We start from the raw sequence: 13,724 nt of genomic DNA on the forward strand, positions 1-13,724 counted from the left end.
CAAATGTTAAATGTTATCTAAACAAAAAACTTTGCCTAAAGGAAGCAATTTGAATATGGCAAAATTCAAATTATTTTGAATCTAAATCAGAAACTGATGAAAGAAAAAGTAAACATTATGAATCTGAGTGGATGACTCACTGCTACTGACACTTTTCGGTTGTTACCAAAAAAATATTGCAATAGTTTCAATACCCAGCTCTGCATGCGATAAGTTTGAAGCTTGGAAGGCTGGCATGGCCTCTGCAGTTTCTTTCAGTGCGTGTCAAAGAGTGCAGTGATAATCCATCGTCTAGCTCTCAGTGAGACATCAGCTGCCAGCACTAGAGGCCTTCATCTGCTCCCTCGGGACTCAATTTGTGCATCATTTTTTTTACACACAAACACACACACACCTAAAACATTCCACAACCTAGAAAGACACACGCACCTAGTTATTCCAAACACTGTCATCTCTTCTGAAACTGCCCTCGGATCGCTGTCAAAGGCTTGGATAATTAGAAACGAAAAGACAGATTCATGAATAAATGACCTGTGGTATTTGTTGATGATAGAAAGAAGCGTACAATTAGTAAAATTCAATTAGTGGTTTATAGGTCTAGTATCGGAAGTGATATAAAAGGCATTTGGTGCAAATTTATGCAGCGTCATTGTAATTTCTCTTTCAGCTTTCAGCTTGAAAGACAGGTGATCATGTTAGAAGTAACTTAGTTCATCAAGCATTATGGCTTCACAGGGAAAATGTCTTCGTCATCTTGTGCTGACTCATTACAAGACAGTTGAACATAAAGTGCCAGTAGTCCATCAAAGGCAACTGGATTTGTTGTGTGTCTTGAAGATGTTGTAGTGACTGGCGAGGCATTTTAATCTCTGTGGTCAGGTGTGTGACGACTCAGGTGTGATGGTCAGAGGCACATGAACATGTGAATTGTTGTGAAGCTGTCAGGGTCCTGACATTCCTTCCTGGACAGTTTCTTAGCAATTCACACCCTAACCCGTGTGACTCTGACACCTCTGACATGAGACATCACACACTGTCATGTGACCTAAGCAATGCTCAGGTGACATCAAAGCTGCATTACCTCAAAATTATACCCATGTGCAACCATTGCATTCAGCTAGAGGAAACTTTGCCACACATGAGTAGGAGACATATGAGATTTATTGTGGTAGGTTTTGGTGCAGACTCCATGGACTGTGTGGGGTGTGGAGTTGGGGTGGCAATGGGTGCCTGTGGAGCCAAGCAACTAAGGGAGTGGGAAAAAGGGCTAGTTTATGAATGGTTAGAGACAAAACAGAAGGTCTGCAGTGATTGAGATGAAGTGGGAGGTAGGAGGAGAGCAGAGGTTGGACCAGAATGAAAGGCACAGATGAGCCAGACTGAGTGTTATTGTTTAACTTTAGCAAACCTCTAGTAAACATACTGTTATTCTCCAACTTCAACTCTATTATCTCTTCCAAGGTTTCCTGTCTCTCAGTTGACAAGATTACATAAATCTTGTTTTCTTTTTTTATTCCCCTTCACTGTAACACCCCACCTACGGATTTCATCTAATCTTCCCTAAATTTGGTACATGAAATATATGAATGAGCCCAATTTATTTTTTCTAGGAATGACCTATTTGACATAAACAGCCATAAATCTTGAAGGACCAATGTGTTGGATTTAATGGCATCTAGCAGTGAGGTTGTAGATTGCAACAAACTGAATACCCCTCCCCTCCCCCTCACTTTCATAGCACGTAGGAGAACCTATAGTGGCTGCGAAACTCTGGGCTACAGTAGAAACATGGCGGTGGCGGCCTCTATGGAAGAGGATCCACCCCCTGTGTAGATATAAAGGGCTCATTCTAAGGTAATAAAAACACAACAATTCTTAGTTTCAGGTTATTATAGACTAATTAAAACATACTTATGAATATTATATTCCATTTCTGCCAAGTCCGTTCCACTAAATTCTACACACTGCACCTTTAAAACACATTGTGCAGTTGGAACATAAATGACAACTGATCCTGCAGGGATCCTGCTGCAGACAGTGCTACAGCAACATGATGAGGATAAATGGCCACCCTGACAAGCTGACATATTTTCAGAAAGGATTAAGGTATTCTCCAAAAATCAGTATGACTATCTATCATCATATTATGCAGATCCAGAAGCAAAACAAATATTTTTTGGTTTTTGTGCTGCCTTGACAGAGGTATGCGTTCTCTAGGTTCTTACTTTATCCCTGTGATTCATGCTTTTGTCTGGTTTTCTCTGCCCACTGTGACCTCCCGACCTTTTCCTTAAACAACATCAGGTAGACCTTGACATTCGTCTTAAAGCATATGCTAATATCTACAAAGGTAATACTGTGGCATGCTCGTGCCTTGACTTAACAGCAGGGATCAGCGTTGACACTGACAGAGCCTTCTTGTGCATTCAGAGTTGTCAACCTTTGTCATATCTCCTGCTACCATTTCTCACTACACACTGCTCCTTATATTTTATGCTTGGGCTCAGCAGGAACTCAGGTTTATGTTCTCTTATTTGAGGCTGGAGGTCTCGCTCTCTCTCTGTAATGCACTGCACACATTGCTGCAGGGCTGCCACATTGTGTCAACAACACAGCAGGATGCAGGAGGGCATGAGAGGCACCACTACTGAGGAGAGAATAGTGACATGAAAATCAGGTGTTGACGAAAGGTTTCAGGGGTAATCGCTGTTGTTCGGGGGCAAACAACCTGATCTCATGCTGAAATATGAAGCTAAAATGTCGCAAGTCATAAGATGCAGCCTGCTGTTATATATGGTTGTCTTAAATTCCTGTGGCAAGTTGGATACAGTGAGTCCAGCAAATGTTTTGACAGGGATTTTGATTTGGGGAGACTTGCTATCAGCTTTGCCGAATGGAAATGTGTTGGCCTGGTGTTCTAACAGCAAGAGAGCAACAGATAACCCCCCCCCCCCCCCCCCCCCCCCCCCCCCCTCTTTTCCAGCTAACTATCAAGTGATTAATCGCAACAGCAAAAGAAAATACAATGGAGCACTGCGTCTCATTAACCGAGGAATGCCCCATCATAACAAGTAATTAATGCAAACAGCAGCCAGCCCTGATTGGTCGCCCACTCGGCCTCCATGCATCACAGCACATGGCAGCAAACATTAAAATGTAATGACTCAAACTCATCACCCGTCATGATGTATTTTTGACAGCGGCCACAGATTGAGTGCAGTCTCTGTGTGCCATTTGATATCTGTCTGTGCGCCGCGTGACACGACAGTCTTTCCCCTGAGCTGTTCCCAGTTGGGTTGATGGTATGGATACACATCATATTTCAACTCAAAAGGATGTTAATGCTGGCAGGGCAATAACAGGATCCAAGCAGTTTTGCTGATGTTGTGGATAAACAGGAAAGCTGCAGTTGAAACATTTCATTGGTTTTATCGTATTTGAATTGATAGTTCACATGATGGGATTAATGTGTGGAGGGAGTTTCTTGACTGTTTGTCCTTGCATGCAGGCATAAGTCAGAAAAGTGTTATTTCTATTTTCTTTTTGTGTAAACATGGTTTTGACAACACAATAATCACTGAAATATTCATGACCAGAATAACTTATCAGGCCGTGGTGCACAAAAATGCTGTTTGGCTTCACCCTCTTCCTAACTACCTCTTGCTATGTACCCTGTCGCATCCAAGCCCCCGTTAAAGCAAGACTATGTAACATCCGCTGAGCAGCAGCAACAGTGGCCTCTGCTGCCACAAGTGGTAATTACAGGACACTAATAGATGTTTGTACGTTCAGATATCAGCCTTATTTTACTGTTTCCTGATCACTTTCAGCCGTATCAGAGCCGTGTTAAGTTACTACAGATGAAAACATATAGTAGTCTATATATAGAGTACGTGTGGATGGGTCTTCAGCTGATGAGTGACAGCTTACTTGCCTGATGAGCCCTTTAGTGAATTACAATCACTTGTTATCTCGCCAATATGTAACTATAACGTTATCAACAGAACTAAGATACATACAAGCAGCCACCGGACTGTATTTTCTGCAGTGTGTGAAGATGATGTGCATCATAATATAAGTCAGTGAGTGTAATGCTAGCTGTTAGCAACTACAGAGTAACATTAGCAATAATTTGAAGTTGTGTTTCTGGCCACCAGATGACTGTCAATATTCACTCTCCTGTTAGTTCTGTGACTTTGTATACAGTATATATTCTCCACCAACTCCTGAGAAAAAATATTTGGCTTCACTATGTTCATCAGCTAGTAGCTAACTTTGTCTGTCTGCCATTTGGTGCTGGGAAAGGATAACAGGCTTACCAGAGCTTTTTTGCTTAAACAGCTGCCTGCTGCAGCTAGAAATGAGGTTGATGCACTGAAACTGAACCAAAACAGTAAGTAAGTAACAAATAAGTAACAAATTGTGGGACATAAAAGCATAAAAAAGAACTGAGAGATGCTTCTTACACCCCTTCATAGTTATTTTATTGTTATTAATATAAAAAACATTTATTATTGAAGCTTCAAGGTCTTCAGTTTTGAAACTGAGCCCTTCTTATGAACTGCATATTTTTGTGTACTGCAATGAGTTACTTGTATTTGTTTTTGAGTGACAGAAAATAATAACTGAACTATAACAACTCAAACTTTATTTACACAGAGCAAGCATAACAAGCCCGTGGTGGCCCCACCAGTGATGATCTACAACAGTCAACACTTCACTCCTCAAAATCCCTCTGGAATCCATTATGTTGGCTTCCATTGTTCTGTCAGGTTTGTGTGAACAGAATTGAAAGGGCTTCTAGCCCAGACAAACAGTAGGAAACACAGAAAAAGTCATTCATTTGCTGCTCTGTCTGCAGGTGAAAAAATCTGAGGGTTGAGCTGCAGATAAATACTGATATATTGTTGACAGGGTGTGTTAATTGGGAGATGTTTACCAGTGACCACCAACACGATTTAAACTACACTAGGAAATATGAAATAAACACTTATCAGGATTGCTCAGGTTTAAAAATTGTATGCCTTAGATTGTTTGAATAATAACTCAGTTAAAGTTCTGCAATGTTCCAATCAAGAAACGCAATAACAAATCAGCACTGGCTTATCAGACATCACCTAATCACAGCTAATCGCCAACAAGATTTAACACTGATTCCCCTGTGGCAAACGGTGTGTCATTGTACCAGTTAAGCTAATCTTCCCTCCTATCGCACCTTTTCATTCTGAATAGAGGCGTTTAATTTCCCTTGTCGGTGTAGAAGATTAATTGCACATTAGTCTTGTTTTATTTGAATTAAAACACATCTTTCTAAGTCTCCACAACAGTTGAGTTCAGCTTGAGCAGCCAACTGGCCGCTGTCTGACCATATGAGCAGGATAACCACTGGAATAGAATAATACCCTTTGTACAAACAGGGCAACAAACTAAACAGAAAAGCGATGAATAAAGAAGAGAAGGGCATATTTGTTCAGACGTTGGAATAATCTGTGTGTCTGGTTCTGTGTGATATGTGGCGATCCAGGAGACTAGCAGATTTGTTTGTGTTTGTCTTCCCATTTGCATGGAAAATATGTGTGTTTTTGTCCCTAAAGAACATCTGAGGACATCATTAAATGTTGAAAGGCATAGACATAAATTAAACATTGCCATTTCATGTCGCCTCAGTTTATAAACTTTCTTATCGTAGCGTCACATCTTAATTACACCTATGTACAAGCCACTCGGGTATGTCTTTTCTCCATGAGGACTGAACACAGAGAGGACGGAAGTAAAAGTCACACAAATGCTTGACAACATTTGATTTGCATCACATGTGCACTGAAGAAGGAAAATAATATACAGCTGAATGGAGTACAATTATCAAGTAGCTTGATGACTTATTTATTGCTGATATCATCAAAAATCCTTGAAAACTCCTTCACTGTTAAATCATAAATCATGATGTTTACTCCAGTCTTGGAAATACTTTGTGAGGAAATTGCAAATCGATTTTTTCAAATTGCTGTTGTTGTTGTTGTCCTGTAGTGACTTCACTTTACTTAATAAGTTCACTACATTTCCCATAATGACTTTCAACAACAACCTCCAGAGTGTGAACTTGTTACCATACCGATGCAGATGACTAATTATTCTTTGGACACTGAGATGCCTCAATGATCTCAGTTGTGTAAACAACATTACGTGTGTCTGAGTTTCAAGGTTTCAGAGCAAATGAATGTGAACATCCTCACTTAGCCTAAATAGGCTATTGACAGTTTGCTGACTTTATGAATCTTCTCTGTTCAAGTTGCTTTTTATGATACATTAGCTTGTTACGGAAAAGCATTCAGTGCAGTAAATCGACACACATTTATTGTTTCTTACATATTATATTTAATCAATTATTTTATTGTACTCATGTTTTAAAATGTTTTATGTCTCTTATCTATTTTATTTACCATTGTCACTTATCTGTTTATCTCGTTCTTATTATATTTTAATCTATTTCATTGGTTTTATTACATGTTTATCTTTTTGGTGTGCATTAGTATCAAACTCTTTTTAGTGTTTACATTTGTTCTGTCTTACTATCAACTTGTCAATCATCTGTAAAGCACTTTGAATTGCACTGAACTGTACAAAAGGTGCTATACAAATAAAGTTTGATTGATTGATGTTTTGTCAAATGAGCCAAACTACCAGGACTGACTTATGAGAATCTTGGGAAATGTAGGGAAATTAATTCTGCCATTTTTGCTGTACTTCCTGTTTGTGGACACAATAGCTGCCGTTAGTCTCATGTATTTGATTCCAATCCTGGTGAAAATAGCAGGATTGGAAACTCACATAGATTTAAGAACAACAACAATTGTTCTATACAGTGTTTTATAGAGAAATGATAAGATACAGTTAAATGATTAAAACAAAACATAAATAGATAGATAAGTAACTGTAACAGACGAAGTTGAACAAATTTTACCATGATATTAGAAATTAAGGGGAATCAAGCTGTGTTTCTTTAGCTGTGATTTAAAAGTGGTGATAGATGGGGAAGAGCTGACAGTGAGGGTAAAACTGCTCTACACTGTGGGAGGAGAAGTGGAAAAAGTTCGGTCAGCTGTGGATTTTGACTGGCAACATGGAGCAGAGAGAAGTAACTGATCAGAGGATCTGTAATACTTTTGCACTTCAGGCTGGTGCCAAACCATTCAGAGCTCTAAAAACAAGTAAAATAATCTTAAAATCTATATTTCACTGGTAACCAGTGGAGGGAGGTCTCTCTCTCTTTGCTACCAGTGAGTCTCGCTGCTGTATTTTGAACTACCTGCAGGTGAGACAGAGAAGACTGAAAAAGAAGACAGAGGGAAGACGGTATAATAGTCTAAGCAATTAAAAGTAGCATTCCAACTTTCAGAGATAATAATATGACATACAGATTTAGGAATATAGTGTGTGTAATGAGATTATTTTTTTTACATTTTACAAAATCCGATTCCCATTATTTAATAAGTGGTGAGACAAACACTGTCACTTTCACCTGGAGGCACACAGTGTGAAGGTTTTTCAATTCACATAGAAATTCAGTGTTGTACAGAGACACTTGGCACAATTACTGTTAAGGTGGTGATCCAATTTATGAAGTTACAGGATGATTGCTCCAAACATTGGTTCCCTAAGTGGGCTCTAAAGACCTCCAGGACTCCTTGAGGCTGTTCCAGGAAGTTCTAAGAATAGTTCAGTTTTACTTATTAGAGAGAACAATAATATGAGACAGTATATATGGTTAAATATTATCAGTTCCTGAGGACAAATCATATTCATATTATTTAATAATAGTCTAATGTTCTGTTACCTTTAGAATGAATAACTGCAGGAACTCTCTAACCACTGAGGTGCAAAATTAGATATCCATCATACACATATAAAGTACCAGTACCATCATTTGGTGCTGTGTTTGGCATTATAGTGCAATAACTGAATTCACATTGAAAAACTTTTATTATATTTCACACCATGGAGCTTTTCTCTTCCATTTCTGCCCTTTGTTTATATTCCTTTTAAGTTTTGATGCTCAAAACTCATTTATCAAATGCAGAAAAAAAAAAAACTGTCTTTCATGTATAAATTTGAAAAGGTCCAGGTGGTAATTTGTTAATTTAGAAAATCAAAAACAAAAAGGGACATATTTTCACATAGATGGTGGAGTCAGTATTAATTTCTGCTTGTGCTCCACATTGTTGATGTAGCTTTCTCAGATGGTGCCGCAAAATGAGGAATCACCTCTAATCCACTTGTTGTATATTAACAGAAAAAAAAACCCTTTGGGAGATAACATGAAATCCAATTTCTTGTGTATGGCTCATTTGAATATAAATCAAAGGAAGGCCTGTTGATGTCTCCCTCTTACATATCATCCATTATGCTATGGCAATAGTCCAACCAAAATTCAACAAATCAATTTATTTTCCTAATGAAAATATATGGTCACAAAGATAACAATGTGCCACCCACAACCGCCACAGTTTGTCAATCAAAGCGTTTACAGAAACTCTCCAAAATGCAAATCAGATGCATCTCACACAAATGAACTATATTTTCCTTCCCAAAAATATCAGACAGGTTCAGTGTCAGTTCAGGGGAAGAGAGAGTCGAGGCACAGAACGAGTATGACACTAACTCTGCAGCACACACAGTGTTTTATCCGCAGAACTGTCCTGCCTATTAGCCGTATGTCAGCCAAAGTCCTGACGCTGTGAGGACTTGACAGGTCCGCTGCAGAACCTCAAATTAACTTAATTTGGGTTTGGATGTCATCCTCCTCAAAGCCACCTTGGTTTTTCTTAGTCCTAACCTCTGTGACTTGTCTTGATGCGTGCTCTGTCCAGGAACACAGCGTTTCTCAGAGCCTGAGAGGACTCAAAGCTTTAATGAGGTAGAGGATCTGCCCGAGCGGTGGCTTTTTAATTAGCAGCGAGGCCACTTTCCCGCTCATTGGTCTCCTCCATTTCCATAGCAAGAAGTTATTTACGGATGCCTTTGCTCTCTTATGTTAGGCTTCCCATTAGTGTTTGGATGGCACAAATGATGGGGCGTGGTAATTGGCATGGTGCAAAATTACCACAGAGGTCCAGTGTAATGGTGTGTTTGAGTGCCATTTTGTGCAGCAACAATCCGTCTTTTTTTTTTTTTAACACAAGTTGAGATATAAAAGACGATTTATTGTACTTTCAGGGTATTCATGTTTAGGCTCAGATTTTAATGCAGTGCCAGCAGGGAGTAACCATTTTAAAGGTACAGCAAGAAAGAACACAAATCTTCATTTTGTTCACTTAAGGAAAAAGCTTCTCATGAATATATTTGTGCTTGGTACTCAATCTCTAAACCTGGCCAGCTTTGCCTGATTTACTGTTTGGATTCTTTGTTTCTGAGACCAGTCCCTCTGTGGGCTGTTAATAAAAGACTTCTATATGTTCCTCAGCTAGCATCAAGGGACTGGACCACTTCAGCTCCTCAGCGTCTACTGTATAGAAAGCGACGTTCTCTGTGTACAAAAACATCCATGTGCAGGGACCAATTACACCCAGGAGCAACGAGTCCTTCTTTAACATTCAAATAAACATATGCATCATGAATACTTAACATAAAACTATGAAAATGGATTATCCCACACTTTTTTGCATGTAGAGAACAATCTCCACCAGCAAAAAAGGCTCCAGCTTCAAGTGAATTTCTTTAAAATTTCAGTCCAAAGGCAAACTTTGTTCTATCAGTGGGGTATATATCCTCAAGTCTAAATACACCGGAATGCTCACAGTTTGCGACCCCACCCTTGGGACCATGTTTCTTTGAACATTTTTACATAATGGAGCTCATATTGATTTTTGTTTTGAACTAGAGGGAAGAGTTTGAATAGGAAGTGCTAATATTTTAATCCTGCATTCCCAAGACGGAGAGATACTCGGCAAAGAGAAAAACACAAACAAACAAGATTTGTTTCTTTCATAAGAAAAAAAAAAAGTTGGAGAAAAGTTGTTTTAATAAAAAATAAAAAAAATAATAAAAAAAGCAGATGGTACATTTCCACAGAGAAAATGTAGCCTATCCCCACATGTGCGTCTGCACTGTATGGGGTATTTATGGTGGAGTAATACTCTTGCACTTTATTCTAACAATGCTTTCTCCCTCTGTTTTAATAAGTCGTTCTTGAGTCTGACATGTAACTGACAAGTTATCAATTGTGCCGCTTGGAGAAGTTTTTCAGAAAAGCCTTCAAAATACACCACCATCTTGTGATGAACCAGAAACCGACTGGAAGTTTGCAAACATGGACCTATATCGATTTTCACATGAAGACTGAATTATTTCTCCCACGTCTCTTTCAGAGTCTGAAATTTGATATAAAGTCACTTCGCTTTCTGCACTCTAATTCATACAAGCAGCCAGAGACCCCTTACTTATACGGAGAGTGATACCCTTTGCCATGGGCCACTCAAACAGTAATGCGTTCTTTTAGATTAGCCTGTCAGGTACAATGTAATTGACTGGGGAGATTAAAAAGAAGATATCACAGTGCATTATTGATTCGCATGTGAAGAGGGTCACATGTACCACAGTTTATCAGCACCTCAGCAGACAGCCTGGGAATGGGAGACTTTTTATAAAACCCTCCAGGGACAAAGGGTAAGGATTAAAGGGTTGCACACAGTCAATTGTTTTCAAGTTTTCCATCACACTCTATTCCCATTCTCATACCCACTATTACTGGCACTATATTAAAAAATGGTATGTCTGGTATAATACAACAGACACTCAAATGCACATAAGAGGGCTTGTGGGTGGAAGATTGCCAGATTGAATCCCAAAACTGCCCATCAAGATGTCCCTCAGCAGACAAAGACAAGAAAACAAGACTAGAGTCTACAGCCAGACTAGCAATTCTGTGAGGCTGTACTAAAGCTAAATGTAAATGCCAGCATGCTAACATGCACACAATGGGAATGCTAACATGCTGATGTTTAGCAGATATGATGTTTGCCATGATGACAGTTTTGCATGCATACTAATATTTGCTAATTCACACTGAACACTAAGTACAGCTATGGCTGTACTGCTGATCAGCAGGTATTTGCTGAGGAGTTGAGGGGTCACCAAAGTGATTACAGTTCATCCTGAGGGAACATGAACGTTTGTACAAGATATCATGCCAACCCATCCAAAGGTTGTTGAAACATTTTACTCAAAACCACAAACCTCATGGTGGTGTTAGAGAAAAGGCCACAGGATCATTTGAGTCATTGGGATACATCATCTGGGAACCGTGGATGTCTGTATATTGAGACACTGGATAAGTGAGAACTTCTGCCTGTTGGTGGCGCTAAAGAAACTGCACAGCTTAAAATGTTAAATGTAGCACCACTGGCCCCAGATAAATGATATTTCATCCATACTGTGTACTTGTAGGCCTGTATGGATGGGTTGACAATAATGTCAGGGGATCACCATAATCTTTAGACTTCATCCTCTGGGGGCCATGAATGCCAAATTCTAAAAGGTATAAAGGACACCTTCAGATCTTCTAGCATCAATCTGTGATCTTCAATTTATTCCAGGGGTTATTTTTGAATGAACTGCCTCAGTTTTTTGCCCACTTCCCCAAATTCTTCTTTGTGTACTTGTGTTCCAGTTAGTTCCCTCAACAACCCTCAGATATGTTTTGTAAAGTTGTGTAGGCGGTTGGACATAAAGCAATAGCAGAGTTTTTGCAGTAATGAACAATCAATAGTCATGTGCATCACTCAAAATGCTTTCTTCAGTCAGGGCTCAGGAGCACAGAAGCTTTATTGTTTTTTCTCATTTGTTATTCAGTTTTTTAACTATAACCTCTACATCATTCAATATTTAATGACAAGATTTTATCCTTGTTTTTGCTTATTTATTTTAATTTTATCAGCATAGTCAACAGTCCACGTCAGTCTGGTGGGCATACCGGATGACCCGCCGCCGGGAAGTGGCCTCACCGTGTTAAGGTTATATTTTAATGATATTTTTAACATTTCTCAACACAAAAACACCAAAGTGTCCTTGATAACTCAACAGTATGAAAGGTTAATGTTAGGAACATCAGTTTTAATTATTTCTCCTTCGATTCTGAGAAATAAAGAGGTTATTTGTCAGTTTTTGATAGTGGCAGGCTAAAGCAGTGCATTGTGTTGTAGATGACTTGGATTTTGGGTTGTCTGCCATCAGTGGGCTTCATTCCATTTCAAATTGCCAACGCACGCTGCAAATCAAATCCAAGCGCCACTATCTCTGTCAAGAAAAGGTGTTTTATAGCCTGTGATTATAGAATTATTTCTTTTAAATTAATTATTTCAAAGAATATGTGTCTGAGGATATTTAATATGAAATCATCTTTCTTAAAACATAGAGTCTTCCTCAATCAATATTGAGCCACATCATCAAGTAAAGCACTCCAACTGCTTAGTCTGGCCTGGAGGCTCTGCGTGTGTATGTGTGTGTGTGCATCAAATCTTGTACCATGGCCATATTAATGGGATGAAGACAGGGTTATCAAACTGGACTTTACATTTCACATCCCTCATCCCTGCACTTGTCACTTTCCTGTATTTCATCAAACTGGACTTTACATTGTGCATTACATTAAACCTTTACTGTTACATAATTCAATTATTCATTACATTTGATTTTTGCTCATCACATTTCATACACTCCATTTCTTTGTCCATAGCACAGTCTGTATTTTCTTTGTACAGTCAATATTTCATTTTAAGTTTTATATCCCATTTCAAAAATATTACTATTCCATTCTGTAAATAGATTTTAAAATTAAAATTTCATTTTAATATGCCTTTGTTTATTTCATTATTATTATTATTATTATTATTATTATTACCTTACTTTTGTCTATTTTTATTCTTCTGTGTAGCGTTATTTGGGAGCAAACATCAAGAACTCTTTGTATGCTTGCACTGGCTAATAAACAGATTTCATGCTGACATAAAATCCCAAACCCAAGAATCATAAAGATATAAAAAAAAATATCCAGGGTTATGTAAATAATAGCCTATGCTTGAATGAGAACGGCTTTGTCTTTTCAGCCTTAACCATAACCCTAACCCTAACCCCAACCCAAGCACTTCAGGCGTTCCTCCAAGACAGTAGTAATGCCCTAGATTATCAGCAGTATTGTGATCTCTGAAGGTGACTCATTTCGGTCAGTATTTCCACTATAAATTAAAGACAAACAAACAAAAAAGCTTCATTTTATATATTGGGCCTGTAAAATGCTCTCGGAAACTAAGCCTGGGATGGCTTGTGTCCATGAAATGGACAAAAATTAAAACTTTGTTGTAGAGCAAAACCAAATACATCGTTGGAAAGATCTTGACCTGGAGAGTAACATATGTCCGTATGAAGATTCTACATGGCTCCTGCTTTGAAATACTGACCTTTGAACCTTAACCTTGGTGCATGTTTAAAGGCTTATAATTCAGCAATGAAAGGGGCTGCAGACATGGGACCAACTGAAGTGACTTCAGCTATCATGTGAGTATAGTCAATGACTGGGGGTGCTGTCAAATATGGGTAAAATATGGGTTGGCTTGTAGGCTACTACACAACAACAAAATGAAATGTACATTGCCAATCTGTTTTTGTTTTTTTAAATGTTAAAATTATCTAGTGTGACTTTTTCCAGCTGGTCCTAGTGCTCATTGGCCAAC

General features: G+C 38.7%; 1 protein-coding gene across 1 annotated transcript in view; it reads left to right on the forward strand.

The window, feature by feature from the left end:
• The first annotated feature begins 1,788 nt into the window (after window positions 1–1,788).
• Window positions 1,789–13,724, forward strand: part of eif4g2b (eukaryotic translation initiation factor 4, gamma 2b) — a 31,007-nt gene continuing 19,071 nt past the window's right edge. Inside the window, exon 1 of the mRNA XM_044356519.1 lies at window positions 1,789–1,829. Coding sequence (XP_044212454.1) covers window positions 1,789–1,829 — 41 coding nt within the window. The remainder of the gene's footprint in view (window positions 1,830–13,724) is intronic.

Source organism: Thunnus albacares, chromosome 7 (genome assembly GCF_914725855.1).
Source record: "Thunnus albacares chromosome 7, fThuAlb1.1, whole genome shotgun sequence".
NCBI lineage: Eukaryota > Metazoa > Chordata > Actinopteri > Scombriformes > Scombridae > Thunnus > Thunnus albacares.